This window comes from Emys orbicularis, chromosome 7 (genome assembly GCF_028017835.1).
Source record: "Emys orbicularis isolate rEmyOrb1 chromosome 7, rEmyOrb1.hap1, whole genome shotgun sequence".
NCBI classification, from domain to species: domain Eukaryota; kingdom Metazoa; phylum Chordata; order Testudines; family Emydidae; genus Emys; species Emys orbicularis.
Window position 1 is genome coordinate 99,320,146 of NC_088689.1, and position 16,557 is coordinate 99,336,702.

The window sequence follows — 16,557 nt, forward strand, 5'->3', positions numbered from 1 at the left end:
GGATAGTTGAGCTGTGTAGGCTGCTGGGTTTTGAGTGACAGGGTGGGACTGGGGTGGACCCCAAGATTTTAGGCCACGGCTTCCAGAGTGGAGGCAGCGCTCTCCACAGCCTGCACAACGATGGTGAGATGCTTCCGGACTTGGTCCCAGTCCCCTGTCTCCAGGGCACTGGTGTAGGCATCAGCCAGTCCTGGGAAGGTGGCCTGGTCAGAGGATTTGGATGCCCAGATCACATGGCTAAGGGGTTGGAAAGAGAATGGGAGAGGTCAGTATCATGTTAGCACTGTGATACACATGGGGAAACTGAGGCATGGAGAGGTGGAGGGGCTCCCCCAGGGTTATGCAGGGAATCAACGGCAGAGCTGGGAATAGATCTCAGGTGTCCTGAATATCAGCCTCCCCCATGCTTGAACCACTCGACACCACTCCCCTTCCAGAGTTGGGGATAAAACCCAGGAGTCCCAACTCCTAGCCCCTTGGCTGTAAGCCCTAATCCCCACTCCAGACCCCTCTTCTCTAACTACTAGACCCCGTGCCCCTCCTACACTTCATTTTCTTGCTGATGCCCTTTCACCCAGCACATTTCAATCAGGATCCACCAGGGATTTGGTGAGGATGGGCGCTTGGGAATGGAACCCAGGTGTCCTCCCCAGCCCCCCAGATGGCATTACCTGTAATAGTACTTGTTGGGGAAGGCCTGGGGGTTGAGGAAGGCCCTTTCCAGCAGCATTATTTGGTCATTCACCATCCGGATCTGCAGAGGACTGGGGTGGGTGGGAAGGAGAGACCAGAGTAGGATTAGGGCCCCCCTTACATCAGATGCCCTGTGGGGGGCGCCATCATCTCATCAAGCCTTGCCTACTGCTCTCCAGGCCTGTGACCTTGTCCCTACCTTTCCCTCTCTAGAGGACTGGAAGAGACCCCCATCCAAGTTCCATTCCCAGAGGGGTCTCCACTAAGGACAACAGACCCCTTCTTCCCTGGGTCCAAGGATCACGTGCCCTTTGTAGATAGGGGAGACTCCCCAACCCCCACAGGTGGCATGTTTGCACAAGTTTGGCCATGCATGTGTATGTGAACATGCTAATACGTGTGACCACTCCCTGCAGGACCGTGCCTCCAGGCTGTGCACCCGTGCAGTTGTATGGAGGCAGGCAGGCAGCATGGACACCCACCAGTGCAATTGCACATGCAGTCAGGGACAGGTCTCACCTGGGAGACTCCTCCTTCTTCAGCTTCGTTATCCGCTGGTTGAAGTCAGCAGCCACCGATTTGAACCGACCAATCGCAGCCTTCAAAGGGTCTGAAAGGCAGGCACGACCAAGTGTAAGGGAGCAGGTCTGCAGCCCCTCCTTCCTATGGTCCCCATCAGCACCTTCCCCACACTAATCTGGGCTCTCCAGAGAAGCCAGGTTATGGGCCCCCTACGGCAGGGGTTAGCATTGACTGAGAGGGGAGCGTGCCTCTTGCTGAGCCCCCCTCCTTGCAGCACAGCGCCCGACAGCACCATGGTGGGGTAAGCAGTGCCGGCGAGGGGTGCACCTGCTACTGAGCAGCACTGCACTTGGCCACTGGAGCTGGCACTGACCGAGAGGGGAGAGTGCCCCCTACTGAACCTCCACCACGCAGCACAGTCAGAGAGAGATTGTTGGGGATAGCACCCAGGAGTCCCGCCCGCCCGCCCCGAGAGAGAGATTGTTGGGGATAGCACCCAGGAGTCCCGCCCACCCGCACCGAGAGAGAGATTGTTGGGGATAGCACCCAGGAGTCCCGCCCGCCCGCCCCAAGAGAGAGATTGTTGGGGATAGAACCCAGGAGTCCCGCCCGCCCGCCCGCACCGAGAGAGAGATTGTTGGGGATAGCACCCAGGAGTCCCGCCCACCCGCACCGAGAGAGAGATTGTTGGGGATAGCACCCAGGAGTCCCGCCCGCCCGCCCGCACCGAGAGAGAGATTGTTGGGGATAGCACCCAGGAGTCCCGCCCGCCCGCCCCGAGAGAGAGATTGTTGGGGATAGCACCCAGGAGTCCCGTCCGCCCGCATTGAGAGAGAGATTGTTGGGGATAGCACTCAGGAGTCATGCCCGCACGCACCAAGAGAGATTGTTGGGGATAGCACCCAGGAATCCCGCCTGCCCGTACTGAGAGAGAGATTGTTGGGGATAGCACCCAGGAGTCCCGCCCGCCCGCACCGAGAGAGAGATTGTTGGGGATAGCACCCAGGAGTCCCGCCCGCCCGCACCGAGAGAGAGATTGTTGGGGATAGCACCCAGGAGTCCCGCCTGCCCGCACCGAGAGAGAGATTGTTGGGGATAGCACCCAGGAGTCCCGCCCGCCCGCACCGAGAGAGAGATTGTTGGGGATAGCACCCAGGAGTCCCGCCTGCCCGCCCCGAGAGAGAGATTGTTGGGGATAGCACCCAGGAGTCCTGCCCACCCGCATTGAGAGAGAGATTGTTGGGAATAGCACCCAGGAGTCCCGTCCGCCCGCATTGAGAGAGAGATTGTTGGGGATAGCACCCAGGAGTCCCGTCCGCCCGCATTGAGAGAGAGATTGTTGGGGATAGCACTCAGGAGTCATGCCCGCACGCACCAAGAGAGATTGTTGGGGATAGCACCCAGGAATCCCGCCTGCCCGCACCGAGAGAGAGATTGTTGGGGATAGCACCCAGGAGTCCTGCCCACCCGCATTGAGAGAGAGATTGTTGGGAATAGCACCCAGGAGTCCCGTCCGCCCGCATTGAGAGAGAGATTGTTGGGGATAGCACCCAGGAGTCCCGTCCGCCCGCATTGAGAGAGAGATTGTTGGGGATAGCACTCAGGAGTCATGCCCGCACGCACCAAGAGAGATTGTTGGGGATAGCACCCAGGAATCCCGCCTGCCCGCACCGAGAGAGAGATTGTTGGGGATAGCACCCAGGAGTCCCGCCCGCCCGCATTGAGAGAGAGATTGTTGGGGATAGCACCCAGGAGTCCCGCCCGCCCGCACCGAGAGAGAGATTGTTGGGGATAGCACCCAGGAGTCCCGCCTACCCGCACCGAGAGAGAGATTGTTCGGGATAGCACCCAGGAGTCCCACCCGCCCGCATTGAGAGAGAGATTGTTGGGGATAGCACTCAGGAGTCATGCCCGCACGCACCAAGAGAGATTGTTGGGGATAGCACCCAGGAGTCCCACCCGCCCGCATTGAGAGAGAGATTGTTGGGGATAGCACTCAGGAGTCATGCCCGCACGCACCAAGAGAGATTGTTGGGGATAGCACCCAGGAATCCCGCCTGCCCGCACCGAGAGAGAGATTGTTGGGGATAGCACCCAGGAGTCTCGCCCGCACTGAGAGAGAGATTGTTGTTTATAGCACCCAGGAGTCCCGCGTGCCCGCACCGAGAGAGAGATTGTTGGGGATAGCACCCAGGAGTCCCGCCCGCACCGAGAGAGAGATTGTTGGGGATAGCACCCAGGAGTCCTGCCCGCCTGCACCGAGAGAGAGATTGTTGGGGATAGTACCTAGGAGTCCTGCCCGCCCGCATTGAGAGAGAGATTGTTGGGGATAGCACCCAGGAGTCCCACCCGCCCGCATTGAGAGAGAGATTGTTGGGGCTAGCACCCAGGAGTCCCGCCCGCCCGCATTGAGAGAGAGATTGTTGGGGCTAGCACCCAGGAGTCCCGCCCGCCCGCATTGAGAGAGAGATTGTTGGGGCTAGCACCCAGGAGTCCCGCCCGCCCGCATTGAGAGAGAGAGTTTGTTGGGGATAGCACCCAGGAGTCCCGCCCGCACTGAGAGAGAGATTGTTGTTTATAGCACCCAGGAGTCCCGCGTGCCCGCACCGAGAGAGAGATTGTTGGGGATAGCACCCAGGAGTCCCGCCCGCCCGCATTGAGAGAGAGATTGTTGGGGATAGCACCCAGGAGTCCCGCCCGCCCGCACCGAGAGAGAGATTGTTGGGGATAGCACCCAGGAGTCCCGGCTACCCGCACCGAGAGAGAGATTGTTGGGGATAGCACCCAGGAGTCCCACCCGCCCGCATTGAGAGAGAGATTGTTGGGGATAGCACTCAGGAGTCATGCCCGCACGCACCAAGAGAGATTGTTGGGGATAGCACCCAGGAGTCCCACCCGCCCGCATTGAGAGAGAGATTGTTGGGGATAGCACTCAGGAGTCATGCCCGCACGCACCAAGAGAGATTGTTGGGGATAGCACCCAGGAATCCCGCCTGCCCGCACCGAGAGAGAGATTGTTGGGGATAGCACCCAGGAGTCTCGCCCGCACTGAGAGAGAGATTGTTGTTTATAGCACCCAGGAGTCCCGCGTGCCCGCACCGAGAGAGAGATTGTTGGGGATAGCACCCAGGAGTCCCGCCCACACCGAGAGAGAGATTGTTGGGGATAGCACCCAGGAGTCCCGCGTGCCCGCACCGAGAGAGAGATTGTTGGGGATAGCACCCAAGAGTCCCGCCCACACCGAGAGAGAGATTGTTGGGGATAGCACCCAGGAGTCCTGCCCGCCTGCACCGAGAGAGAGATTGTTGGGGATAGTACCTAGGAGTCCTGCCCGCCCGCATTGAGAGAGAGATTGTTGGGGATAGCACCCAGGAGTCCCACCCGCCCGCACCAAGAGAGAGATTGTTGGGGATAGCTCCCAGGAGTCCCGCCCGCCCGCATTGAGAGAGAGATTGTTGGGGCTAGCACCCAGGAGGCCCGCCCGCCCGCATTGAGAGAGAGAGTTTGTTGGGGATAGCACCCAGGAGTCCCGCCCGCACTGAGAGAGAGATTGTTGTTTATAGCACCCAGGAGTCCCGCGTGCCCGCACCGAGAGAGAGATTGTTGGGGATAGCACCCAGGAGTCCCGCCCGCACCAAGACAGAGATTGTTGGGGATAGCACCCAGGAGTCCCGCCCGCCCGCACCGAGAGAGAGATTGTTGGGGATAGCACCCAGGAGTCCCGCCCGCCCGCACCGAGAGAGAGATTGTTGGGGATAGCACCCAGGAGTCCCGCCCGCCCGCACCGAGAGAGAGATTGTTGGGGATAGCACCCAGGAGTCCCGCCCGCCCGCACCGAGAGAGAGATTGTTGGGGATAGCACCCAGGAGTCCCGCCCGCCCGCACCGAGAGAGAGATTGTTGGGGATAGCACCCAGGAGTCCTGCCCGCCCGCACCGAGAGAGAGATTGTTGGGGATAGCACCCAGGAGTCCCGCCCGCACCGAGAGAGAGATTGTTGGGGATAGCACCCAGGAGTCCCACCCGCCCGCACCGAGAGAGAGATTGTTGGGGATAGCACCCAGGAGTCCCGCCCGCCCGCCTGCACCGAGAGAGAGATTGTTGGGGATAGCACCCAGGAGTCCCGACCGCCCGCACCGAGAGAGAGATTGTTGGGGATAGCACCCAGGAGTCCTGCCCGCCCGCACCGAGAGAGAGATTGTTGGGGATAGCACCCAGGAGTCCCGCCCGCCCGCACCGAGAGAGAGATTGTTGGGAATAGCACCCAGGAGTCCTGCCCGCCCGCACCAAGAGAGATTGTTGGGGATAGCACCCAGGAGTCCCGCCCGCCCGCACCGAGAGAGAGATTGTTGGGGATAGCACCCAGGAGTCCCGCCCGCCCGCACCGAGAGAGAGATTGTTGGGAATAGCACCCAGGAGTCCTGCCCGCCCGCACCAAGAGAGATTGTTGGGGATAGCACCTAGGAGTCCCGCCCGCACCGAGAGAGAGATTGTTGGCATTGAGGTTGGCCAGGAAGTCCCCCTGGGCGGCTGCGGTGTACAGCTCATCCAGCTTCTCTCCGTAGTCGCTCACGTTGAGGGGGAGGACGAGGCTGTCGGCCAGCCGCAGCAGCACATTGCCGGCCGTCCGGGCCACAGCCTGATGGCTGGTGAACCCTGTGGCCAAATGGGAATAAAGGGATTAGATGCATCCTAAACCTCCCCCCGCAATACCTCGGCCCCCATGCCTGCCCAGGGTGAATGCCACGCCCCTTTACCTGGGTCGATGAACCTGTCAGCATAGTCAAAGGTATCGAAGGCCGTGTGGTAGGCAGGGTAGATCCGAGCAGATGTCTTGTTCTAAGGCAGGGAAGGGGCAAAGCAGCTGAAAACAAAAGGGGCACAGATCCCAAGGCCCCCTCTTTTCCCTAGTGAGCTGAGATCCCCCAGCAAACCCTCCCCTTGACTCACCTGCCCTGCTCCCTAGCCTCACACTGGGGTCAGCACTGTGAGGGACAGCGCCCCCTACTGAGCCACCCACTCTACTCCCTGCAATACAGTGCCCCCCAGACACAGCACAGGGGTCAGCACTGACTGAGGGGAGAGCATCCCCTACTGAGCAGAGGGTAGCAGCAAGATAGCCCAGTGCTGCGTTCCCCCTGCCTCTTTTCCAGCGCCCAATAAATGCCCCGTGTGGGCAGGGATCTGGGATTGAGGCCGTGTCTGTCGGGAGGGGGTGGCTCAGGCAGGCTCATCCCAGAGCGGCACGTGTCCTTACCCTGTCATAGGTGTAGGCGATGTCCATGGAGGTGATACCCAGGTAATGGATGAAGGAGGCATAGTCACTCCCGGCACCCAGGGACCCTAAGCTGTGGGGGGGATAGAGAGGGGTGAGTGACTCAGGGCCAGGCAGGGGGGAGGGGCGGGAAGGGGAAACATCCTTGGGTGTAGAGCAGAGTTTGCCATCTCCTGCTGCGCTGATGTGGCCCCTGCCTACGGGGGCAGATCCCCAAGCCCCTGTTCTTTGGTTTGTTCTGTGGCTGGGGTCATGGTTCAGAGTTGCCCAAGCTCCTGGTATTCTCCCTCTCTGCCACCCCAGATCAGACCAATGGGCCTGTTTAGCCCAGTATCTGCCGCCGTGGATCAGAACAGGGGGCCCATCCAGCCCAGTATCCCCTCCACATCTGCTACTCCCCCAACAATGAAGCTTTCTCTTCAATCTGAGCCATAGAAGGAGGTGGGGAGGAGAAGATCTTGGCCCCTTTCCTGTCCCTCCCACTCCCTATAATCCACCCTTGGAGTGGGGGGGCCTGGGTGGTGGCTCCCACTGACTTGGGGACTCACTTGGGGATGACGCCGTAGCTGGGGCTGATGCGGTTGAAGTGGTTTCTCCAGTTGTCATAGACGGACACGGAGGAGCTGGCCGGGGTTTGGACCTAGAAGAGGCGCACATGAGTCAGACTCCCTGCAGTAGGAGAGGGGATGGACACACGCACCTCCCCCACCACAGGTCCACCCCGGTACCTGCTTGGCAGCTGCAAAGATGACGCTCTGGGCAGGCGGCGTCCCCTGGGCTCTCAGGGTGGCGTTGGCTGTGGAAAGCACGGGGGAGGCAATGTTAGGGGCTGTGCCAGATCATACAGGGCGACCCGCTGCTCCCCGGGGCTCTGGGGCACCAGCTGACCCGCAGCACAGCCAGACGGGCATCCCCTGCACTCTCGGCCACCCGCTGACGTTTGGGGGGAGAGTGCCCTCTTGTGAGCCCCTTTGCACACTTGCACTAGTGCATGCTCCTAGCTCTCGTTTGTTTACGCTGGCACCGACTGATTGCATGCTCTTCCACTTGCATTGTCGCATGCTTGTGGCCACATGTCCAACTGCACGCTCTTGCACGTGTGCTCTCATTTGCACATGTGTCAGTTGCGCACATGCTCTCCCTTTCATGGCTGTTCAGTTGCACCCTCTAGGAAGTGTACTCTTGCACACCCTCTCGGACACGTATTCAGTTGCATGCAGGCTCTTGCACTTGTGCCCGTCTGATTGCACGTGCACTCTCGCACGCATGCTCCCTTTCATTCCTTCCTCCCCACAAACACCCAAGCCCGCCTGAGCCTAGTGTCTTGGCCCTTCTACACAAAGCAGAGAAGGGGATGGTGCAGCAAAAGCGGAGGAGGGCAGGCAGGACAAACGGACGCTCACCGAAGACGGAGATGTCCACGTTGATATAGGCCACACTCCGCTCCCGCAGTTTGCTGTAGAATTCCTGGGCAAGGGAGAGACCCAGTGGTTAGTGCAATGAGATCGGGTGAGCTGCATGGGTCTGATCCGGGCTGGCTGGGCCCATGGGTCTGGTGCAGAGAGGAGGGTTCCCTAGAGTGACAGTCCCATTGTAACTATCCTGATCAGCTACAGTACATTCAGCACATACCTGGGTGCTTGGATGGAGCAGGGGGCAGCAGCCACGTCCACCCACCCTCCCATCTTATTCCCTCCAAAGGGGAGCCGCCGTCAATCCCCCTCTCTCTTGGATTTTTACCTCCGTGTACTCGGTGGAGCCGATCAGACCGAACTCCTCAGCCCCCCAGCTGCCAAAGATAATGGACCTTCTGGGGCGCCACTTCCCTGTGGAGAAACACACACCCTGGAGATTCAGACGTAGTGGTTAGAGCAGGGCGGTTCTGAGAGTCAGGACTCCTGAGTTCTGCCACTGATGTGCTGGCTGACCTCGAGGGCAAGTCCACTCTGTGCCTCGGTTTCCCTAGCTGTGCACTGGGGATAGTTGCACCCCTGTGCACCCCCCAAACCCTCATACCTTCTTTCAGCATCTTGCCCAGCACGCGGGTGATCTCCAGCATGACAGCCGTCCCACTGCTCGGGTCGATGGCTCCATGCACCCAGCTGTCCCGGTGATTGCCGTACAGGACGTACCTGTCTGGGGGGGCGAGGAGAGAGACGGAGCTCTGCTGCTGATCGGGGTGTGGGAGGGAGTGCACGGGGGTGGGGAGGACTGCTTGGGATGGAGTGTGGTGGGGGGAGCTTGCTGGCCGTGAGCCCAGATGGTAAAGGAGCAGTGTTGGAATGGGGTGGGGAGCTCAATAAGGTGGGGCTGAGGGTCACTGGGGAGCACTCTTGGGCATGGGGGGAAGAGGAGCCCACTGAGGGGTGCTCCAGGGCATGGAGAGGGGGAGAGAATGAGAGGTTGGGGGAATGGGCGTGGAGAGAGGTGGATCCCAGTATGGTGAATGGGGCAGGGTGGGGGACACTCCTGGCTTGTGGGGTGGGGGAGAGGGGGCTGGGGGAATGGAAGTAGTGGTAGGTGTGGGGGTGCTTGGTGGTTGTTCTGGGGTGGACACTCACCAGGTTCCTCGCTGCCCCGGATGAACCCCATCACATTGGAGGAGTTCTTGATGACTCGCTGGTTGTGGACGTTTACCTGGACGTCGCTGTGGGGAGAGCGGGAGGATCTGGGGTCAGCCTAGTGGGGGTTGGGATGTGTGTGTCAGGGTCATTGCAGTTGGGGGTTGACATGTTGGGGGCTGGAGAGGGGAACAGGGGATGGGGGAATTGGGGCCAGCATGGGAGGAGCCTAGGGAAGGTTGGGGGGTCAGGGTCATTGCAGTGGGGGTCAGGGAGGGGAAACTGGTATCAATGCAGTGGGGTCTGGGGCGAGTTGGTGCAGTTGGGGGGGTCTGGAAAAGGGAGCTGGTGCAGGAGGAAGTTGGGGTCAGTGCAAGGGGAGTGGAGAAGAGGGGATTTGAGGTCAGCTAGGGTCTTGATGTGGTGTCTTGAAACCTGTTCAGATTGTGATCACTTTAAATTCACAGGGATTTTTCTCGTCCTGCTTGCAGGCAGGGGGCTCAGTAGTGAAGCGTGGATCTGGGCCTAGCAGCAGTCAGTCTGCAGAAAGCCAGCCTGAAGTAAGATGGGTGAACTGTGCCTCTGGGCTTTAGGAGCAGCCTGCTTTGTCTCTCTCTCTGAGTTTGGGTTCTTGTTCTGACTCCTGAGACCTAAAATAGTGTTGCCTCCCAGCTAGAGGACTGTATGGTTTGATCTAACTTCTCTGTGTCTGCTGGGAACACACCACTAGGGAGTGCAGGGATCGGGGGGCTGGATCAGCACAGGGAGTGTTGGGGAAGGAGGGGGAAGTCAAAATTCCCAGGTGACTTTTGGTGGGAGCTGTGGGGGTGGGATGCAATCCTGGACCAGATGTATCCATCCATACCTGGTGTTGGGAAACAGCCCCCCCGTGCGGAATCCTGGCCCCACATGGTAGGAGCAGCCCAGAGAGCCCTGCCAGGACGCGGGTGCCACAGGGCCAGACAGGTTACTGAAAACATAGAGCCAGAGATATATGGGGTTATTAGAGTCTCTGCCCCTCCCCAAACCTCTTTTGCTGTCCCCGCAAAACCACCAAGCCTCCTCTGTCAGTCTCCTCAGCAGCTCTGTCCTGGCCACGAAGGCTGCATTCCCACTCCTGTTAATAACATTCCTGTGTTTACTCTGCAGCATCTTTCCCCTGGGACACTCCAAGTGCTTTACACCCATGAACAGCTCAAACACTGGGGACCCCCACACTCCCCAGGAGGTGCATGGTGGCTGTCTTTATTTTATAGATGGAGAAATCGAGGCACAAGGTGGAGAAATGAGTGGTCCAAGGGGCATGCAGGGAGTCAGACCTGGGAAAAGAACCCAGGAATCCTGACCCCCAGCCCCCTCTCCCCCAACGCACTGGGCCCTATGCCCCTCCCAGATCTGGGGACAGACCCAGGAATCCTTACTCCCAGCCTATCCTCCACCACAGTCTAACCCAGGCTCTCAGGTCTGCTGTTCTGACCACTAGACCCCCACTCTCCCCCAGAGCTGGAAAGAGAACCCAGAGTGCTGACTTCCAGCTCCTCCTGCTCTCCCCATTGAACCTCACACTCTTCATATATACATTACATTGTAAACCTAACTGTGTTGTGGTATGAAATATGTGCTATTAGGCTGTTCAATCCACTTCTCATAAAATCTACATGGCCCTCTATGGAGCGGCCATGGCATGTACAATACTGTGGGTGTACAATGGTGTAGTCGGACTGTGAGAGAATGAGGCATTTCCCGTTGCCTTGGGGGTTATGTATGATCTTATTGTGGTAGTGCCCAGACGCCCCAGGTATACAGGGATTCTTTCCCACTACTGAGATGCAGCCGCTTCTGGGGTATGGCGTGGGGGCCATTTATACAGGGATCTCTTGCCTGGGGCTGAGATGCAGCCGCCTCTGGGTTGGGGTCCTTGCCCCAAATTGCTGATGATCGAAGTAATTCAGTTCCGGTGAATTTCCTGACCTCAGTGGTGTATCAATGCCAGAATCGGACGGGGAGGGGCGGTGGTTTGGCTGCATTTAATTTTTTTGCACTCTTTCCCTCCATTTAATGATTGTGTTTTTAACAATTCGACTTGGGGCCTGAGCTGTTGTCGCCACCTAGTGGCTAAAGCTGATGGTGCACATGTGTATCCCCCTTTCAAACTATTCCATGATTAGTAATATTCCCTAGCTCTTATCTACTGCTTTTCAGTCAATGCCATTATCTCCATTCTAGAGATGAGGAAACTGAGGCACAAAGAGGGGGAAGTGTCTTGTCCAAGGTCACCCAGAAAGCTGGTGGCTGAGCCGGGAATAGAACCCAAGTGTCTTGAGTCCCAGTCCAGTGCACCAGCCAGCAGCCATTCTCACCAGCTATGTCCTGCCAGGACAATGCCAGGGCCAAGGGATATGATTGTGAGTCTAATGGGTAGTAGGGCACTGAAATGCATTGTGGAGTGGGTTCAGCCCCCAGATTTCACAGCTCCTTTGCCCTAGCTCCACTGAATTAGTCACTCACCAGATTAGCGTCTGGGCGTCTTCAAAACCAATTGGCTGGGTTGGGATCGGCGGGATCCCCTGGATCTCTGACTCCTTGATTCTGAAGGTGAATTCTATGAGGGAGAGGCAGGTGAATCAGAAGGGGGCTCATTTTCCCCCTTCCCCCAGTGCCCTGTTTGGGATGGGGGGGGTCATTTGCTGGAAAGATGGTGGGCAATCCAGACTTGGATCTGATGGGGTGGGGGGACATACCCCAGATGGTGATTCCACACAAGGAGAACCAGAGGGCCTGGGGAGTCAGGACTCCTGGGTTCTATCCCAGCTCTGAGAGAGGAATGGAGTCTAGTGGTTAGAGCAGAGGGGGCTGGGAGTCAGTACTCCAGGGTTCTATTCCTGGCTCTGGAAGGGGAGTGGTGTCTCGTGGTTAGAGCCGCAGAACTAGGAGACAAGACTTTCAGGTTCTGTGCAGATGGTGGGGAAAGGAGAGGATTTCGGGTGAATGGGGTGGAGGAGGCCAGGTGGGCTCCTAGAGGCCAGGTGGGCTCCTATAGTCCAGGGAATAGGGGGCACTCCAGGGCAGCAATTCCCCACATGGATTTGGTTAATCTGCAGAACTTCCCGCTACAGGATATAGCGGGGGGCAGAGGATGGGGTGTCATCTGGATGAATGAGAGCAGGGGTGGGGGGATGAATTCAAGGAGGCTCTTGGCCTCATCAGCAGGGGGTTGGGACAGATGCCCCTCTTCTTCATGGGAGGGAACAGCAAGAGGCATTGTGGGTCAAAGCCAGTACCGCCCTGCCCTGCCCTGCCCAGGCATGTTACCTTTGGCAGGATAGTAGGGCGTGAGCAGGTCCCCGAAGTACCCGTTGTAAGAGCCCCGCTCCACACTGGAGGGGGGCATGTACCAGGAGTTGGGGTAGGTCTCCTCCTCGGATGCCCGCCCATCATTGATATCCGCAGGGTCTGTATACACCACCACACCAGCCACACCAAACTCTGCCCCGTTCACTGCCTAGAGAGTTAGGGTCAGTCAGATTATCCACTCCACCATCACCACCATTGCAAGGGAGAGCGGGAAGGGCAGCCGGAATGTCCCCCACATACACTGTGTCCCAGACTGGAATATGTGTGGTGAGCTGTTCTCTTATTCCTGCCTCAGTTCCCCCTCTTCTAGCTGGCCTTCCCCTGCCCCCACCCCCTGGGGTGCAGCAATGGCATTCCATGACTGTTCCATCCAGCCCCCCACCTTGAGGTGGGCCATTCTTCTGGCATCCCCCACCCCTGGATCTGTGCAGTGCTCCGTCTGGGGCTGACCAGGCTTTGGGGGGACAGGCCTTGGGCAGGAAATGCATGGGCTGATGGAACTGGGGGAGTGGGAACAGGGGTGATTGGACTTGGGGGGAAGGGGCCTTCGGTCAGATGTTGGGGGGAAAAGGATTGGAGGAATGGGGAGGGGATGATGGGATGGGGGGCAGGGAGAGAGGTGATGGATGAGAAACGAGGGACAAAGGATGGGGGGGTGATTAGGATGCGGGGGCAGAGAGGGAGCAACTGGATGAGGGGGAAGGGATGGGGAAAGGAGCCCAGAGGCCCCCTCTCCAGTGCCACATGAGGGGGAAGCCTGGTGTCTGGGGCCAGTAGGCCCTGAGTACCCCTCACCTTGTCGGCACGGCCGGCCCCCCCGTAGCGGGTGATGGCGATGGTGCCATTCAGGTTGATGCCCATGTTGAACAGCTCCTGGTAATCACTGCGCTTGCCCTGGTTGGCATAAACCAGCCTCCCCTGAGGGGAGAAGAGAGGGGTCAGCCCCAGGGCGCTGGGGGAGAGAGGATCAGAGGGGCTGCTGGGGCGGGATGGGGAGATAAAGGTGCCATGGGGACAGGGCCCACTTGGGTCCTTGATGTGAGAGCAGCCATTTGTCTCCATGGGTACATGGCTGTCAGCTTGGTGATGGGGGCCGAGGGGAGGCTGTTTGTCTCCAGGAATACGTGTCTGTTGGCACAGCAATGTGTTAGGGGTGTTTATCCCTCAGGATATGTGGTTGTTGGCATGACGAAATGTGGGGGTGGCTGTTTATCTCTGGGGGTACGTGGCTGTTGGCAGGATGATGTGTGGTGCTCGCTGTTTGTCTCGGAATACGTGGCTGTCTTGTGGTGACATTTGGGATGACTGTCTCTTTGGACACATGGCTGTTGGCAAGGCGACCTGTCTGGGTGGCTGTTTGTCTGGAGATATGTGTCTATTGCTTGCTGTTTATCTCTGGGATTGCGTGGCTGTTGGCATGGCAATATGTCTGCCTGGCTCCATGGCCATGTGGTCATCAGCATGGGGATGTGGGGGGCAGCTGTCTGTCTTGGGATACACGGCTGTTGCCACCACAGCCTGAGGGCAGCCATTCAGGATACCCCACCTGTTGGAGTGACAACCCGTGTGGTGCTTGCTGTTTGTCTCAGAATACGTGGCTGTCTTGTGGTGACATTTGGGGTAACTATCTCCATGGACATGTGGCTATTGGCAAGGCGACCTGTCTGGGTGGCTGTTTGTATCTGGGGATAGAGGCTGTTGGCAGGATGACGTGTGGTGCTCGCTGTTTGTCTCTGGGGATATGTGGCTGTCTTGTGGTGACATTTGGGGTGACTGTCTCTTTGGACACATGGTTGTTGACAGGGCGACATGTCTGGGTGGCTGTTTGTCTGGAGAGATGTGGAGTGACAACCTGTGTGGCTGGCTGGGGATAAGTGGCTGTTGGCTCGGTGACAGCTGTTTGTGGATACATGAGGACCTGGGCAGGGCGGGGGATTGTCTGTCTCCATAGATACACAGTGGTTGGCATGTCACCCTAGGGACAGAGATCCCCGAGCAGCCTTGATGGGCTCATAAAAGAAGGGACATGGTCCTGATTGGGAGAGGAGATAAGATAACTCGCTGACAGCCCCTGGGTGCAGGGGGAGGGTCTGAGCTGAGGCCACGAGGCGGTCACGAGGGGTTATACTCAGCCCTGGTCCATACCCTGGGGTTCCCAGGGGGTGCGTAGGCAGCGTATGGCTGAACCACATCTGCATGGGCCTGGTCTGCTGTCACGTTCTTCTCGCTGCGCCGGGTTGTGAAGATCTGGCTGCTGTTCTCCACTGGGGGTGGAGGCAGATCTCGTCAGCAGTGTGGGGTGCCTGCTGTGGGACATCCGGTTCTGACCTTTGCCCCCATCTGCCTCATCTCTCCCTGCTCCCCTCTGCCCTTGTCTGTTCCCAATCCCATCCCTCCAGCTCCCTGTCCTCAGCTGCCTTAATTCCACCCCCTGGCCTGTCCCCTGCCCCATTCTCCCCCTTAGACCTGCCCCAGTCCCTGCTGCCTGTCCGTTCTCTAGCCCCAGCTGTCTCAGGGCCTATCTAGCACCCCACAAGCCTCTGTGCCCAGCTGCCCCAGTGTCCCCCTCGCCCCTGCACCCATTTGCCCTATCTCCCAGTTTCCCCTGCCCTCCTTCCACCACCCCTTCCAGCCCCCTGCCCAGCCCTCCCTCCAGTACCCTGATCCCACCACTACAGCCCTGTGCCCTGCACACACACACCCAGCCCTCACTTGCCCACACACACCCACGGCCACGCTGTTGGGTCTCTGTGGGTCAGGGAAGGACAGGAACGCGCTGTACACGTCCTCGCTGGCGCTGTCCAGACCGATCTGTGGGTCCTGCCAGCGCCTCAGTAGCAGCTTTACGAGCTCCTCATCCCCCTTAGTTGTAGCCATGTGGGGCTGGGAGGCCAGGGCCCTGGTGAGAGGTACAGGGGAGTGCCTGAGATCACAGCTCCCACAGGACTGCAGGTTCTGGTGGGGGATAGAACCCAGGAGTCCTGGCTTCCAACTCCTCCTCCCACTCCCGTTGTAACCACTAAACACCACTCCTCTCCCAGAACTGGGGCTACAAGCTAGGGATACAGGGCCTCTCCCTTGATGGGGCACTGGTTCCAATCTGGCCACAGGTTGAGAGGAGGCTATCCTGTCCCTGGGGGCGGGGGGGATGGATTGTAGGGGATGATCCCGTATCCCTGGGGGGGAATAGGCTGTAAGGGATGATCCTGCCTTGCAGAGCCCAGGAGTCCTGGATCTCCTGAATGTGGGTGAATTCAATGGGGCTTTTCCATCTCTCCTCCCCTCCTTACTTCAGATTCTCCCGGATCTTCTCGCTCTCCACCTGATCCATGAAGCTCTGCAGCAGGGATTCATTCAGATCCCGGCCCACGGTCTGCACCCAGCTGGGCGCTCCCGGGCCATTCCCCCCTTTGGGGATGGCAAAGTGGCCCAACAGAATTCCAACCGTCAGCAGCAGGGCCCCCACGATCACGGCCCCTAGGATCTTCAGCCAGCTCATCCCACAGCCTGCCATGGGCTCCGGCCTCTTCCTGGGGGTGAGGTGGGTGTAGTGGGCCCTTTATAGGAGCAGATGGGGCCCCACGCCCTCTGGATCAGCTAATGCCTCTGATCCTGTCACCAGGGCTCATGGGGTTACTCATTAGCTCCCAGATCCACCTAGCCGCCTTATCTCCCTCCCCATGCAATACCTCCAATTCATGGCACTAAGGGATGCCCTTTGGACACCAGGAACAGGCCCATAAAGCCGATGTCCCCTAAAGGGGAATCAGGAAACAGATGGAAGGGCGGTTGGTGGTTCCATTCCCCACCCCCATTAGGAAGGGCATTGGTGGGGTGAGAGCTTCCCAAGAGAAGACAGGACTCCTGGGTTCTAGACTCAGCTCTGAGAAGGGTGTGGGGTCTTGTGGGTTCAGGTTGGGGGTGTGTGCTGGGAGTCAGGACTCTGGGTCCTACATGTGGCCCTGGGGAAGAAGTGGATTATATTGGCTAGAGCAGGGAGTTGGGGCTGGACTCCTGAGTTCTGTCCCTGGCTCTGGGAAGGGAGACATTTGATGGTTAGAGCAGGGAGACTGGCAGATAGATAGATCTCCTCTTTCAGATGGACAAATGGAACCCAGGCATCCTGGCTCCCAGCCTCCCACCCTAACCCACTA

General features: G+C 58.8%; 1 protein-coding gene across 1 annotated transcript; it reads right to left on the bottom strand.

The window, feature by feature from the left end:
- Nucleotides 1-68: 68 nt before the first annotated feature.
- Nucleotides 69-15,902, bottom strand: NAALADL1 (N-acetylated alpha-linked acidic dipeptidase like 1). Its single transcript, XM_065408317.1, has 19 exons — nucleotides 15,694-15,902; nucleotides 15,116-15,302; nucleotides 14,549-14,662; nucleotides 13,199-13,321; nucleotides 12,362-12,551; nucleotides 11,558-11,651; nucleotides 9,915-10,019; nucleotides 9,050-9,135; nucleotides 8,505-8,624; nucleotides 8,229-8,314; nucleotides 7,892-7,955; nucleotides 7,217-7,284; nucleotides 7,037-7,128; nucleotides 6,471-6,561; nucleotides 5,971-6,052; nucleotides 5,693-5,869; nucleotides 1,213-1,303; nucleotides 672-764; nucleotides 69-237 (listed from the first exon to the last, which is right to left on the bottom strand). Exons 1-19 carry the CDS (start codon nucleotides 15,900-15,902, stop codon nucleotides 69-71), a joined length of 2,241 nt encoding a protein of 746 aa, XP_065264389.1.
- Nucleotides 15,903-16,557: the final 655 nt, after the last annotated feature.